This window comes from Heterodontus francisci, chromosome 1 (genome assembly GCF_036365525.1).
Source record: "Heterodontus francisci isolate sHetFra1 chromosome 1, sHetFra1.hap1, whole genome shotgun sequence".
NCBI classification, from domain to species: Eukaryota; Metazoa; Chordata; class Chondrichthyes; order Heterodontiformes; family Heterodontidae; genus Heterodontus; species Heterodontus francisci.
This window is the reverse complement of record NC_090371.1, coordinates 273,397,576-273,414,247: the sequence shown is the minus strand read 5'-3', so window position 1 is coordinate 273,414,247 and position 16,672 is coordinate 273,397,576. Positions and strand designations below refer to the sequence as shown.

General features: G+C 41.0%; 1 protein-coding gene across 9 annotated transcripts in view; it reads left to right on the top strand.

The window, feature by feature from the left end:
* The window catches only part of wrn (WRN RecQ like helicase), a 149,722-nt gene that overhangs the window by 95,780 nt on the left and 37,270 nt on the right, over window positions 1-16,672 (top strand). For 8 of the 9 annotated variants that reach the window (XM_068045204.1, XM_068045221.1, XM_068045239.1 and 5 more), the window contains 6 exons: window positions 933-1,103; window positions 3,443-3,537; window positions 3,653-3,728; window positions 7,431-7,510; window positions 10,924-11,011; window positions 15,729-15,841. In XM_068045204.1, the coding sequence (XP_067901305.1) occupies window positions 933-1,103; window positions 3,443-3,537; window positions 3,653-3,728; window positions 7,431-7,510; window positions 10,924-11,011; window positions 15,729-15,841 (623 nt within the window). The remainder of the gene's footprint in view (window positions 1-932; window positions 1,104-3,442; window positions 3,538-3,652; window positions 3,729-7,430; window positions 7,511-10,923; window positions 11,012-15,728; window positions 15,842-16,672) is intronic. The other variant, XM_068045211.1, reaches the window with a different exon arrangement.

Below are 16,672 nucleotides of genomic sequence, written 5' to 3'. Positions count from 1 at the left end.
CACACGGTCACAGGGAGAACTTGCAAACTCCGCACAGGTAGCACCCAGAACTGAACCCGGGTCACTGGAGCTGTGAGGCTGCGGTGCTAACCACTGCGCCACTGACACAGTACTCCAGCTGAGGCCTAACTAGTGATTTATAAAGGTTTAGCAGAACATTATGTTCTATCCTTGCTTTTGTACTCCATTGGCAGGATTTTCCTTGTAGGCTTCTGAACCCCGCCATCAGGCTCAAATGGGGTTCAAAAGCTCTCACTACACGGGAAACGGTCACTCGCTGTAATTTTCCCTGGAACAACCAATTCATTGCCAAAGTGCAGGCTCGCCATGCAATTAAGGATGGCTGATGGGCTCTCGAATCTAGAGGGCCAAACAAAGGCCTTCCAGTTTGAAATCAGTGGCAGGATGCAGTGGGCTATCAGTGAGTGAGAGCACGCTTCAAAATGGAGGCTCCCTCTTTCCTACTTCTTCAATCTTGAGTGACTCCCCAACACCCCCAGCCTACCGCCCCCCCCCCCCCCCCCCCTCCCCCTACCCCGAGGGAATCTGACCCCTACTGTCTGTGGGAACTTGGAGACCGACTGGAAAATCCCAGTTTGCCTCCTTTTAATTGGCCTTAATAAGCTAACTACCTTAATCGGCTAGCGGGTAGCCCTGCTCCCCTCCCCCTGCCCATTGGACCTCTGGGAAAATGCCCTGGGGGTGGGATGGAGCAGGGGAACCAGCACACAGACCGGCAGCGCTTTTTATAGCACCCGCCTGCCTCTGTTCCGGCCCCTGTGAGGCCTAAAAATCAGGCCCAGTGCCCCTGTTTAGAAGAGCAAGAATTCAGACAATGATATAACCAATATGCCATGCATGTAAGAGTAAATGGGATATTGAGTGCTTGGCTTCTTTAATGAAAGATGAACATACTTTCCTTATGTTCGCAGCATTCTCAGCGCTTGCCAGAAAGGCATCGTAATCACCATCTGTTTGGCAGTGGAAAGAATCATCCTGAAAACTGGTGGAAAGCCTTGGGTCGGCAGCTCGTCACTGAGGGCTTCCTGCAGGAAAATTCCAGTTTCAACAGATTTGCCACCACAAACACTTTGACTATGAAGGTCAGCTTCCTTTATTTTGTGTTTGTACTGGGAAAACGGGATTGTTATAAATTATTCAAATACATTCATTATACAAGCGATAGATATTCTCTGTCTAGTCTGGTGGTGGTGAAGAGCAGTGCAGTGCTTTCAGAATGGGAAGTGTGTAAAATTAACAAAGCTAGTTTTTAATGGAAGAAATGAATTTGACAGCATTTGCTGAAGCCAAATTGATTAAGTGTGCTTATCTGAGATGAACCAATGTCTGTATTTGTAATTGTTTGTAATTAGTTTCCTAGCAACTGGAATTTGTACTTCAGTTTTCATCCATATCAAAAAGATGTTTTGTTTCCTCCCCACCCCCCAAAGACAATTCTTAGGTTTCTTTTCCTTTAGTTTTTGATGATGTAAGGAAACTGCTCTTTTTCTCCAGATTTTTCTCCCTTATCTTTCCAAATGGAAACATTTAACTTGAGATATCAATAACATTTTTATGTTGCTCATATCAGCTTTTTGCTATTCTTCATATGTCTGTTGCTGCTTTTCGCATCTGCATGCCATAGCTTTTCATTTATACCAAAAGTACACTCCCAAAAGAATAATTTAATCAAAATTTAAATGACAGGTTTTGCTGAGCAATGTGCAAAAAAAAAAAAAGAGTTGCATTTATATAGCACCTTCCATGACCTTGGGGCATCCCAAAGTGCTCTGCAACCAATAAAGTACTTCTGAAGTATAGGCACTGTTGAAATGTAGGAAATGCGGCGAGCAATATTCACACAGTAATATCCCATAAACATGATTTGATAATGACCAGATAATCTGTTTTTAGTGATGTTGACTGAGGGATAGATGTTGGCTTGGACACAGGAGAGAACTCCCCTGCAGTACTTCAAAATAGTGCTTTGGGGTCTTTGTCCTGAAAGGAAAGATGGTGCCTTGGAGTTTTAACTTCTCATTCAAAGGATGACACCTCCAACAATGCTGGACTCCCTCAGTGCTACACTGGAGTGTCAGCCTATGTTTTTTGCTCATTTTTGGAGTGGGACTTGTACACACACTTTTTTGGTTCAGGTGAGAGTGCTGCGAATGGCTGGCACTTGGTAAACTCAATCAATGACGTCCTCAATAGGCGCAGATTACCAGGACTCCCAGGAGCTAAATTATATGAGGAGACATTACATAAACTAGGTTTGTATTCCCTGGAATATAGAAGGTTAAGGAGTGATTTGATTGAGGTTTTTAGGATTTTAAAAGGAATTGATAGGTTAGTTTGAGACTTTTTCTCTTGGACAAGGGGGTATGACCTTAAAATCAGAACTAAGTCATTCAAGAGAGAAGTTAGGAAACATCTCTGCACACAAAAGTGGTGGAGGTGTGGAACTCACTCCCACAAAAAGCAGTAGGTACTAGTTCAATTAATAATTTGTGATCGATACATTTTTGCTAACCAAAGAGTATTAAGGGATATAGGGCCAAGGTGGGCAGATGGAGTAAGGATACGGATCAGCCATAATCTCAAAAATGGCGTAACAGGCTCAAGGGATTTGAATGGCCTGTGCCTGTTCCTATGTTCAAGGTAGTTCCTCCACCACCACCCCTGCCCCAAACGCCCAACCATGCTGCACCTAGAACCTGACCTACTCTAACAATGAGAAGAAAATAATATCTTGGACGAATTAACCCTCATTCGCAATTGGTTATGGTCAGTGTCATGCAGGTTTTCACTTATCCAGTTACGACACTGGGATAATGCTGGATGGAGGTGCAAAGGAAAGTGCATCCATATCTGGCCCGTGCTGCTTCACGTTGGAGTGCCTGATGCTGACATTGAGTGACAATTTAGACCAGTGGCTGTCATTGTGATGGGCCCCCAGAAAATGAAAAGGCTGATTGGATTAATATGTGCTTCTTGCAAGGAGCCTCCCCTGCTGCCTGTGCATACCTGTCTATTGATTCTGAACAATGCTCATGATTTCCCAACATGCAGGATTAGTGGTTGAGGCTGCCTGCTACTAACACAAGCAAGTAAAATTGGCACTTCAAACCTAGCAGTACTTTTTTGTTACAAACCCCTTGAATACAGTTTTTTAAATGCATGAATTCTGGAAATATATTTCAAATATAGCAGGAAATAAAGCAAAATAAATGATTATTTATATGCCTAAGGGATAGGATGCCAGGTCTGTAGAAGCATAGGTTAGTATGAAATATGCAAAATCATTGTGTACAAAGTTGCTGAAAAGTATTTTGAACAATGTATTAAACAGACTGTACACAATGTGTTGGTTCCCACTAAAATAGTATCTGAAATCTGCATACCATATTAAATTATTCTATGAAAATTTTCATTTAAACAGGGAAGAACATGGTTGAATAAGGCCGCTGATGAGTCCTGCCGTACTCTTATACTTCAGGCCACTGAAGAGCTGTGTCCACATATTCCACCAAAAATGTATGTATCGTGTACCTGTTCCATTGTATTTACCAGTACCTTCCTCAGTACCTACTTCATTTTAAAACTTCACAAATATTCTTGATGGTTTCACATGTTCTTTATTCCTTTGCAGTCATGTTCAGTCTCCAACCTCATCTTCAATATCCTCTCAACAATTTTCTTCATCGGCCGGCCAGTTGGAGCTTCAGGTCTTTATTATTCACCTTTTTATGAATTTGCTTCTTGGAAAGTATTGAGCATAAATTATCTCTGTCTGATGTCCTGTTGTAGAATTTGCATTCGTAGGAAGTGCTTAATGTTTCCAGTTCTTAATTGAACATTGTTGATGGGATTTTTACTTTTTATATAATCACATCTGTGGTACAAATCATTATATTCTGTAGCCTTTATTCTTATTTCGCCAGTCCCGTAAAGTTTATATTGCAGCGGGTACGAGACACTTGTGAAAATATAAACCAGTGATCACTTGTGTACATAGCCTTCCTCAATGATATTGAGGATAATTGACAGACAGTAAATCCAGGCATTATGTTATTTATTGGACATGATATTGCAAGTATATTCCAACAAAGAAATATGCCCAAGTTTAAGCTTAAACATGTTTTCTGTTCATTTAAATATTTTATTTTATTTAGACTGTCTTCTCTACCAGCGGTAATGGTGCCTTTTGAGAACTGATCTCATCTAGAATCACAAGTTATTTCCTTTTCATAATCCTGTCCTCACAAAACTGCATGCCTGAAAAGTTAACAGTTACCTGACAGACTAGAAGATTACAAGCATTAGTAACTTCTAACTTTATTTACAAGTAAATAATGATGAAAAACCAAACTTGTGTGCAATTTTAAAATAAAAGCTTATGTCACAAAGACAGTGATTCATATCCTGGGAACGATGTTCGCTGTAAACTGTGTGGCTGCATAGCAGCCCTAAAGGTCCCCATATGGCCATGCAAAAAAAAAATTTAAAGAGGCTATGCGCTTAAATCAATTACCTGCGTACGTCACGATAAAATTAGTAAATGGGAGATGTGATCCCTTTGCATGGCTGTATTAATCATACAAAATTATAAAATGGAACAAGCCCAGTTAATATAGGTCAAAGTTACAAGGCTTCTACTTGGATCAAGAAAACAAACCATTTTGTTCTTTAAATTAAGCCAGAAGGTCAAACTTTGCTACGCCTGCGTTCATCAAACTGAAAGACATCAGAGCTGGAGATTAAAATATTGGTACCCAGTGTTATGACCAGGTGAGGCAGGGGTCTAGGACTAACCTCTCAGCCTTTTCCTGGTTTGGCCGTAACAGGGTTTAACTTTTTTATAGCACGGTGTTTTAGCTTCCCTCTCAGTGAGTCCTTGCTCACTGCTCTCTAATTGTAATGGCAAAGAAATCAACCAGACAGGATTTCTCAGATTTAAGCAAGAAAGATGCAAGTTTATTCACCTTAAAACTCCAATTCAGTTAAAACTATTAAAAGTACGCGATGCGACCATGTTAGCATGCATACGCAGTAAACACACACGCAAATAGAGACAGAGGAGGGGAAAGATTTGAAGTAATAGCTGGAGTTCAGTTACTGGTTTTGGATTGGATGTAAAGTCTTTGATGGAAGTTAAGTCTTGCCGTTCTCATTGGGGCCCAGTGCACACTTTCAAACTTGTTTTACTGGTCTTCTGTCTTGAGGCTTAAGTTACTTCTGTGGGTCCCTGGAACTTTTCTTGAGAGAGAGAGAGACAGGGGAGACCTTCGTTCTCTTTTGTCTTCAAATTGCAGTCTGTTACTTTCCGTGTGGCACAATTCAAACAACCCCAGGTTGTCCAGCAGGTTAGTCATGTGATTAGCTCCTTATTTGGAACAGCCTCTCCTGCGGGGTTGTGGATTCCTTCATGCTCCAGACACATTCAGTGGGGCGGTGGGGGAATGCTGGTTATTACACATTCAATGTCTCATCCCTATTGACAAACCCATCTGGCTAATTGAATCCGGGAGTGCTCCCATTGTCATTTTCATGCAACTGTCTTTTCAGATGCAAATTTCCAGGCATGTTTTCAACCACCTGTGGTCTTTTAAAACAAATTATTTCAAGTCCATTAACAGTTCAAAAATAATGTTCTATTTGACAAAATTAATATCTCATTTTTGCAGGTGTAGTTTCCATCATTTTCTGGTAAACCAGAAGCAGCATGAAAGCTACTTTTATACTTTGCTTCTACTTTTTGCACTATTTGAAAAAAGATCTTTTCGATAATTTGAACCAGGCAACATAAGCAATCCAGCACAGTAGGAAATTAATTGAATCATTAAATAATTTGAATTAAATGACTGGTTTAAGATGTGTAGACTGTATTTTGCTCAGCAGCATACCTTGATCTCAACCACAGATGAGCAGCACCGACTACATCAATGTGTTACTTTAATTGTTCACACTTGCCATTCTAATTGCTCTTTTAAGTGAGAATGAAAATTCATTACAAGTATGTGCTAGTTTCAGATTTATGCTATGTCCTCTAGCCATACTCGTAATGGGGTTGACTCTGCAAAGGAATTTAATTTGGGACCTTTATAGATGTGAGTGAGAGACTTTTGTCTAGTTAATGTTGAGTTTTCACCATATGGTCCTTTGATCTACTGTGCTATCTAGTTATCTTTTTAATAATCTTTGGTAAGATAGCAATGGACATATCTTTGTCAGTAGTTTTTCATTGCGATTCACTTGTGGCACAGTAACTGATTGTATTTGTGCGATAAATCCATTTATGCTTTATAAGGAAAATTTGGGCAAGAAATATTACTCTTTTCTTAAAACTCCAAATGGTAAGTGAGGCAATACAACCAAAAACCTATAAGGATGATCTTTATAACTATTGACTTTAAAGGAGATTCTTACAGCAGATATTTCACAATTTACTATAAGCCCTTTTAACAATACGAAAATGGTAACTTTTTTTAGTACATAGTGTTGAAGGGGGTACTCAATTAGTTTTATGCGAAGTCCACTAACCAAAAATAATAGTTTTTGGGTGTTTAGAATTCTTAAGTAACTACAAGTGGGATAAAATGGCACTGTGCAGTATTAGCAGTAATGCATTAAACAGTTTGTTAGTAACATTGAATAGCACAATTTCAAGTGTCAACGCTGAAGATTTACAAGGCCGAGGTTATTGAAAGCAATAAATAATGTCTTGTTACAATTAGCGACTAATTTACTTTTGAACTACAACTTGCCTGAAGGTAAACGCTCTGCACAATCGAAAGAATGTTCTTTCCCAGGCACCTCCCTACTCTATCAGTACGTCCCGCCTTCCGTGCTTTTCTCCCACCTGCCAATTCATAGAGACCTGTTTAATCCCTGTCAATTTATCACCCACCCACTTGGCCACGGCTTATGGAGGTATTTCTTTCCCCCCAGTTCACCACTCGGCAACTCTACCAACTCCTTCCTGGCACTTCGGCTTTACTTGGTTTTGCAAGTCAGCTTCACCCTATGTGCATGAAATCGTCATTCCATAAAAACAGAATGAAATTAGAAACTTTCACCTGGAGCAAGCAGCAATGGTGGCATGAAGGAATCAGGAAGTCACCAAATGTTGAATTGGAGGGGGGGGTGGGGGGTGGTGGTTGAGGTTGGGGAAAGATAATTTTCTGGGTGGGGAATGGCAGACATGTCACCATTTAATCAGGTTTTGCTGGATTCACAACTCAAACCAATTTAGACAATGGAATTCATTTCATCACTCAGATTGGCTCTCCCCATCCTGTCCCTCCTTATCCCTTTGTATTTTGGATAACTTCATTGGTGGTGAATTTGAAAGGTGTTCAGTATTGTCCTCCTTTAATTCAGAACTTTTTTTCTACTTGACTAATTGTACTATTTAAATTTTTTTTTAGAAGAAGTCATTGCATGATCGGTTTGCACGAGAGAAGGGAAAAGAGAATGAGAAGCTGTTTTCCACATCTGCGGTTAAAAGGTATAATTGCTTGTGCTTCTGAGGGGTACATGATGGGATATGAGGCTAGATATACCGTCCAATTATAATTGGTGGAAGATTTGGTTCTTGCTGTTTTGGCTAGCAGGCTGAGATGAGCAGTTGATTTTATTGTTAGTGGAAAGACTGAATCATAACCTGGAATTTTTTTTAAAAATTCATTCATGAGATGTAGGCGTCACTGGCCAGGCCAGCATTTATTGCCCATCCCTAATTGCCCTTGAGAAGGTGGTGGTGAGCTGCCTTCTTGAACCGCTGCAGTCCATGTGGGGTAGGTACACCCACAGTGCTGTTAGGAAGGGAGTTCCAGGATTTTGACCCAGCGACAGTGAAGAAACGGCAATATAGTTCCAAGTCAGGATGGTGTGTGACTTGGAGGGGAACTTGCAGATGGTGGTGTTCCCATGTATTTGCTGCCCTTGTCCTTCGAGGTGGTAGAGGTCACGGGTTTGGAAGGTGCTGTCGAAGGAGCCTTGGTGTGTTGCTGCAGTACATCTTGTAGATGGTACACACTGCTGCCACTGTGTGTCGGTGGTGGAGGGAGTGAATGTTTGTAGATGGGGTGCCAATCAAGCGGGCTGCTTTGTCCTGGATGGTGTTGAGCTTCTTGAGTGTTGTTGGAGCTGCATCCATCCAGGCAAGTGGAGAGTATTCCATCACACTCCTGACTTGTGCCTTGTAGATGGTGGATAGGCTTTGGGGAGTCAGGAGGTGAGTTACTCGCCGCAGGATTCCTAGCCTCTGACCTGTTCTTGTAGCCACTGTATTTATATGGCTACTCCAGTTCAGTTTCTGGTCAATGGTAGCCCCTAGGATGTTGATAATGGGGGATTCAGCGATGGTAATGCCGTTGAATGTCAAGGGGAGATGGTTAGATTCTCTCTTGTTGGAGATGGTCATTGCCTGGCACTTGTGTGGCGCGAATGTTACTTGCCACTTATCAGCCCAAGCCTGGATATTGTCCAGGTCTTGCTGCATTTCTACACGGACTGCTTCAGTATCTGAGGAGTCATGAATGGTGCTGAACATTGTGCAATCATCAGCGAACATCCCCATTTCTGACCTTATGATTGAAGGAAGGTCATTGATGAAGCAGCTGAAGATGGTTGGGCCTAGGACACTACCCTGAGGAACTCCTGCAGTGATGTCCTGGAGCTCAGATGATTGATCTCCAACAACCACAACCATCTTCCTTTGTGCTAGGTATGACTCCAGCCAGTGGAGGGGTTTCCCCCTGATTCCCATTGACCTCAGTTTTGCGAGGGCTCCTTGATGCCGTACTCGGTCAAATGCTGCCTTGATGTCAAGGGCAGTCACTCTCACCTCACCTCTTGAGTTCAGCTCAGAATCTGTGACAAGAATCCCTTTTGCTGCCATAATTCACAGAATGACAAATTACAGAATTGGTAGCTTCTAAAAAGTTCAAGCATTACTCAATAAGAGTTAACTCCTAACTAAAACTAGAGAAACAGCAGCCATCTCCTTTTGGGAAGTGGGATCTGTAGTGAGAGATTTTAATTTCATGTTTAATAAACTGACAGTTCAGTGAATCATGTTTAAAAAGTGGCCTCTTTCAGACTCAAATAATATTTCAGCCGTAAGCTAATGCAACAGCAGTATCCTATAATTTTGTATGTGTATCTTTACAAATCTTATACATGCCAATGTGCAAATGTTGATATGCTTTAGGCTGTTAGCATTTTTGTTTGTAGGTTATTAAAAGAGACATCTGTTCCAGTTGGATGTGGAATATTAATAAATCCCAAAAATGTCTCAATGTTCAAGGATTTGTGACATTTGATGGCTTTGAATGGTAGCATCACTGAATAGTAAAGTGATAGTACACAACAGTGAGATTTCATAACATACTGCAGAGGGATGGTTCGGGTCCATAAGTACTCTTCTGCAAATATAAAACCATAAAGAGAATCCTTAGTTAATTATGCAGATCAGCAGTGACTTGTTTATGTTTCTTTAAATCATGAAACATGATGTATCCTGCGTGGGCAAATGTAAACTTACAGCATGGTGGTTTTAATGATGTATCATAATGTAAGCATGTATATGAGAGCTACAGTATCATTTCCGCACCAGTGTAAAAACAGAGTACGATTTTCTAATGTTATGGTTCTACTGTTTTGTCTGTGAATGCAAACTCCTTTTGCTGATAACTTGCACCACTATATAGTGACAGGACGTGGGTTTAAATCACATGTTCTTGACTGTGCCACTGGAGAGCATTGTAGAACATAAGGCCATGTGCTTCCTCACATGTGGGGGAGGGAGTCAGTGGGAGAGTCCCTCTCAAACAGTGCACCCCCCACGTGTCAGCTTCAGGACTGAGGGCTGTCAGAGGGCTGGCAGCTGGTTTGCTCCCAGCTATCTGGAAGACAGATGAAGGGTCTTGGGGAGGCCAGATATAGAGCAGAGAGAGAAAATGTCTTTTTCTAACTGTTTATCACAAATATATTTGATGTACTTATATTCTGCAACCTGTATGGAGAAATATATTTTAGATTTTGACCCATTCACTTTGTGCATTCACCTAATAACTCATTCCGAATTTCATGATATATGTCCTCTAAATTGGTTCACTTGCTCTGTCATCCATTGAACCCAACTTCTGTTCCCTTGTGCTCTCATGCCCCCTGTCATGTTGACTTGTGTGTTCTTCCATTCCAGCAAATTCATTGTTTCCTCAGCCATTCAATTCCATGGTGCTCCATTTTGGCAGTGTGCAGCATCATCCTGCCATCTATTTGTGATATCATTGAGCAGTTCCACTGGCCATCAAACCAAGTTTCAGACTAGCTGTAATTATCTTAGTTTTATAAGAAATTCAGTATTTTAATCCATGTTAAATAATAATGAATGGGATATTCTGTATTTTGCTGAATCTCACTTGCATGTCAGCCGTGGCTCTGTTGGTAGCACTCTCGCCTCTGTGTGTGTTCAAGTCCCACTCCAGGACTTGAGCATAAAAATCAAGGCTGACACTCCAGTGCAGTACTGAGGGAGTGCTGCACTGTTGGAGCTGCCATCTTTCGGATGAGATGTTAAACCAAGGCCCTGTCTGCTGCCTTAGGGTGGACGTAAAAGATCCCATGGCCCTATTTTGAAGAGGGCAGGGGAGTTATCCCGGTGTCCTGACCAATATTTATCTTTCAATCTACATCCCAAAAACAGATTACCTGGTCACTATCACGTTGCTGTTTGTGGGAGTTTGCTGTGTGCAAATTGGCTACCGTGTTTCCTACATTACAACAGTGACTACACTTCAAAAGTACTTCATTGGCTGTGAAGCACTTTGAGATATACATTGGTCATGAAAGATGCTATATAAATGCAAGTCTTTTTTTGAATGCAAAATAGTAACACCTTTATGTTCTTCTCAGTCGATTCTTTATTCCACCTTCATCTGGCTCTCCAGTAAAACCCATTCCCTCCGAACGAGTTATATCACCCAGGGAATTAGAGCTGCAGGTAAGCATTTTAGCTTGTTTTGTTTGTTCATCTCAAACTATCAAACTACTTTGTGCTTCTTAGTAATAATATTTCTGTAGGCATACAGGGAAAACCCCAAGGCTTTTTTTTTATTAGCTTACTTTCACACTAGCAATAGAGTAACTGCAGGGCACACCAAATATTTTTCACAATCCCCACCCACTGTGCCATATATCCTTGACAAGAGTTATATATTGGCATTATATCCTTTCTAGGGTTTCTCCCAGTGCCTCACTAACGAATGTTAGGACTGAGAGAGGACTGGAATAATTTGCCTTCCCATCTACTTGCTTTATTTTTGGCAGGGGTGGGGGGTAGAAAGAGGAAGGTTGGGGGAGCATCTAATCTTCAATTGGCTCTTCTTTGACAACTCAGTGAAAAGCATGAATACAACTTGTGGAGATTCGAAGGTGACTCAACTGCTTGTGGTAGACCATATTGGTGCTATGTGTTCAGTGCCACCAATGTTTTAACACTTTTACTTCCTTATTTATCTAGAACACACATCATGGGTAGGCCTCTAAGTCTACTGGATAATTGTGTTGATTGCCCAATTCTTTGTGAATTTAACCCCATCAAAGGTTCCTAGATGGACTTGGTCCAGTTCTTTCTGTTCTGCTGATGTGACTATCCCTGTCGAAATGCTCAGTGGTTCAATTTATGTACTCCTTGAAATGGTTGACTTTCTCTAATTTATCCCCCAGTGAAACGTGCCTCCCTCCCACCTATCCCTTCCTAATTTGCAACACCCAACCACTTTACTCCTTGAAGAGCATTCCACTATGCATAGACATTGTGCTGATTTTCAGAATTAAGGGAAAAAGTTGGAGATAAAATCATTGAAAGGAGCAGGGTCAGACTTGTGGATTTTTCTCCTTAAATGACTTATTGGCTGGAATTTTATGCCACCCCAACGAGCACAATAGTGGCGGGGGTGAGTGGCGTAAAATGGAGTGGGAGGCTTCAGGAGGCTTTCCTGACCCACTCCCGCCTCTGCCCCCACTTTATGTAAGGTGGGGGGTGCGAAAAACGGCCCGCCTGCCCCAGGCCAATCAAGGCCCTTAAGGGGCCTGCTTATCGGGCACAGGGTGCCTGATGGAGGGCTGCCCCCACTATCCCAACCACCCCCAAGACCCAACACGAACCCCTTCCCCCCAAACGACCATCCTTGTCTCGCCAGGACCCGACTGAGTACCCCTGGCGAGGCAACCAAAACCTACCTGTCTTCCCGGCTCCATGTCTTCGTCTGCGGTTGGCTGGGCTGCAGTCTCAGCAGTGGCCACCACACCTGGTGGCGCTGCTGGGAGTAAGAGCTGCCAGCCCGCTGATTGGCAGGAGCTCAAGTGGGTGTAAGTCCCGCCTCGGAACAATTAAAGCCTGGGTACCTGTAAAATGCAGGTCGCTTCCCCAGGCGAGGTGGAAGTGGTTTCGCCGCCAACTTTTCAATCGGTGGCCAGCTCCCATCCGCCCAACGTGAAATCCTGGTCATTGGCTCCATTCATACAGCATCCTTGTTAGCCAAACTGTTTCCTCATTCTGCATTATAGCAGTGCTCTTCCAGGTGGATCCACTTAGTTCTTTATTCTTCAACTATTATGGCCAACAATACTGCATCTCAGTCAAATTTAAATTGTACCTTTTTAGCCGAAGTGTTCAAATTACTTATTTGGAGTAGCATTTAAAATGGTTTAATGGGCAGCTCTTTCATGGATCAGAGAGTTTATCGTGTGAATAACTAAATTATGCAGATGAGAAGGCCCAACGCTTGATTTCTGGTTTGTGCTTAATTAGCTGGGAAGCATTAGAGGTGCTAATGTTGGCTTTGTGCCCTTGGGTTCGGAAGAAACTAGTAGTCCTGCTAGAAATGCACTGCATGTGCCAGATTAAAACCAAAATGGTCTGCCAGCCAATGCACAATGTTTAAAGAGTCATGTTTGGCCAGTTACATAAGGTGCTGGGTTTAAGGAACTGTATCCTAGCCTGGAGTCAGTGAGTTTAGGAGGCAAAAGAAGGATAGAACAGAAAATTTAGCAAGTCAAAGATATTTGAAGAATTGGTTATTGTTGTACTAAACCAGTCCCAACAATCTTTCTTCCTTAACATGATAGTTGATGCCAACACGGTATGATGCATCAACACATTGATGGTGAGTCTCTGTGGCTAATAACAAGCAGGTTCAGGCATTCTCCTCTACTTGGGAAAATGTAACTTATGTACTTGAGTCTGAGAGACTGGCCCATAGTTTGCTTCCTTTATTTTGAAGAGGCATCATATCTGAAATTCAGCACATGGACCCTAATATTTTACTGGTTGCTTGTGTTTTTAGAGATGAGATATCTCTTGCATTCTTGTATAATTGAGAATCTATCTTGAGGTCACAAGAAGTGCACATTTGCCTCTTGTGGCTTTCCACATACAATGACAGAAATTACAACTAATTCATGTTGGTATTTGTCTTCCACACAAGCATTCGCCTTAATCACATGTATCTGCCCTGTTCCCATATCTCTCGATACTTAATTCCTTTAACCACCTCTTTAACTTATCTTAAATTTTGAAACGATCTCTGGATCAATAGGGACTTTGAACATTATCCTGTATTAGGTAACCAGAATATTTTCAAGAAGCTCTTTCTGTGCCTCAGTAGTGAAAGGTATAACCATATGTACCAATAAGCTAATTGGGTATGAGGCTAGATTCTCACTTTCTGCAGAATTACTTAATAGCGTGCGTCAGTTTGGCTCAGTGGTAGCACTCACCCACTTGAGGCAAAATAGTTAATTTCAACTCCAGGAATTAAGCACATAATCTAGGCTAATACTTCGGGTGTGTTCCTGAGGAGTAGTGTGTTGTTGAATGTGCTTTCTTTTAGTGAGACATTAAACCGAGGCTCCATCTGCCTCTTTATGTGGAGGTGGACATTAAAGATCCCATAGTGTGCTTCAAAGTAGAGCAGGAAATTTTCCCAATGTCCTGGCTAATATTTATTGTTTAGCCAATACAGAGGAAAACTGTTAAATGACTAATGATTTTGCCAAGTAATTTTATTCACTTAACAGTTTTATTCCTTTCAGCTGTTGTACCACATTTGCCAATCAGGCTTTACACTGATTTTCATTCACGTGCATACAAAGTTTTCTACTTTATAATTTAGCAATATATTCATGGACCTTCGGATTCATGAGATAGGTAAAAAAAGTTTTTAAAAAACCCCTCTCAGTACAAAAAGAAACACTATTCGTAACATTTTGATGCTGTAAGCATTCCTGGGTGAAGTTGTGTCACAAAGATTACTGAATATCCGCAAAGTACCTGCAGGCATAAATCTGTACACCATCAATATTGTTTTATAAATTTTCGTATGTTGTGTTGATTTTAAATATAAGGCAATTTTGGCATCAACACAGAATACCACTAGTACGCTGGTAATGATTTTACATGTGAGAAAGCTCTCAGTATGAGCAGGTCAGGCACAAGTGAATTCCAAGCTCTTGAACCTATGCAGTACACCTCGTGTATATAAATATCCTATGGATATTCATCAAGAAGTTAATATTTTCAAAACAATGACATTTTAATGAAAGGATTTAGCTAGTGTCTGAGGTTCTTGTGGATAATATGGTGTGAAACTGTATTGATCTGTTGTCACTGGGGCACTTTGTCTGGTAGCTTATATTTTCACGTGTACTATGTATCATTTTAGTTTTTGAAAGTTAACATGCGAGGGCTATGAAAATAATGTTATATGACCACAGCACAGTTCGGTAATAGAAGTGTCAAATAATTTTTAGACAAGTAACAAGACTTTGTGCAAATAAATTAGTTTGTTCTAAGTCTGTTTGTCGGGGCTCTCCCCTCTCTCCAGCAATGTATTGAGCTCAGCACAAACAAATGTGCTTTAAAAATAGCTTAATGACACTTACTTCGTTAATGTTTATCATAACAGGTGTTGTGGAAATAAACCATTGTAGCAGAAACACATTTTCATGCAGGACAGTGTAGCGTACTTGATCTTATGCTAGTATCTGTTATGTTTCATTCTTGATCACTCCAATACTTTCCGAGCTGTCCTCTTGTCCTTCATCCTCCATAAACGTCAGCTCATATAAAACATTGCTGCCTGTATCCTTTCCTGCATCCTCACTGTTCAATATTGGCTCCTGATCTCCTGCTGCTTCAGTTTAAAATTTCCGTCCTTGTATTTAATCCCTCTATTGCCTCACTTATCTTTTTCTCCGTGACCTTCCTGCTCTCCAAACTCTGCATTGCTCTGCCTTTCCTCCATCCCACTATTTGTGGCCATGCCTTCAGCCACCTGGGCTGTCCTTAAATCCTCTTTGTCTCTACCTCTTTGGACACCCTCTTTACAACATACTACTTCGATCAAGCTTTTGATCACCCCTGCTGATATCTCTCTTCTCTCAGTATCCTTTTTCTTTTATTCCTTGTGCCTCTGAAGAGCCTTGGGATGTTTTGAAGGCATTATGTAAATGAATGTTGTCTCAAAGATTTAGCTGTTAATTTCCCCCACCTGAAATTTTATTCAGGATTTTCATCTTGATTGATCATTGTGCTTTTCTAAACCTTTTGTAAGTAAAAAATTTATTGTTCTATGAAGAGTTTTAAAAATTAAGCACTCTTAATTTGTGTCCTTTGCATCATGTCATGTTCTTTCTTGGTCTCATTTTGTCAATAGGGGAAGTTGTATGGCAAATTGTTGGCAGCAAGGCAGAAAATTGCCATTGAGAAGGATGTTCCTCCAGCTATTTTGGCTACGAATAAGATACTACTAGAGTTTGCCAAGATAAGGTATGAAGCATATTTAATCTAGACTGGAGATTTGAGTACAACTCGCGTGCTACAACTGATCAATCAGCTAATATCTTTTTTCAGTTCACCAACTTTATATAAAAAAAGTGATATATATTTTACAATTTGTCTAAATTAGTAGATGTGATAGATGCTTATAGGTCTGTTTGTTTTTCTTTATAGTTTTTTGAAATAATTGTCCCATTTGAAATCACCTGTTAAAGTGTCTTGGTATCTGTAGAATTCAAGAGCTTAATAACTTCGCATGGCTATGGGGAAAAGGTGGGGGTTTGGGACTCGCTGAGTTGCTTTTACAGAAAGCCAGTATGGACCTAACCGGCTGAATGGCTTCCTTCAGTGCTGTAACCATTCAATGATTCACTGATTCTGTGACTGTGAAGCTTTGTCCCGGCCTGCTCAAGCAGATTTATTTTCAGCTACTTTTTTTTTACATTTTACTGCATGCATTAGCATTTTTTCTGGGTAGTTCTCCATTTGCACTTCGGTATTTGTATTTTTTTTCTATTTCGATACTTTGCTTTGATTGCTACCAGTGTTTAAATTGCACCACAGAGATGAGGATGGATATTCCTTTGAGGATTTATGAATCGACTGCATAATTGAGATGAGTTGGAGGAGATTGTGAGGGGCCAACAAATGCACATGTAATAATGTGATGTGTTCTGGCCACACCCATCAGTACTGCAGTCCTTGTGTTTATAGACCCCTGATATGTTGAAAGGGCGCTGTGTTCACCACTTCTGCTTCACATAGTTGTGCCATCTGCTGAACAGTAACATGCAGATAAGGCATTAAGCTTTCTTGCTATTG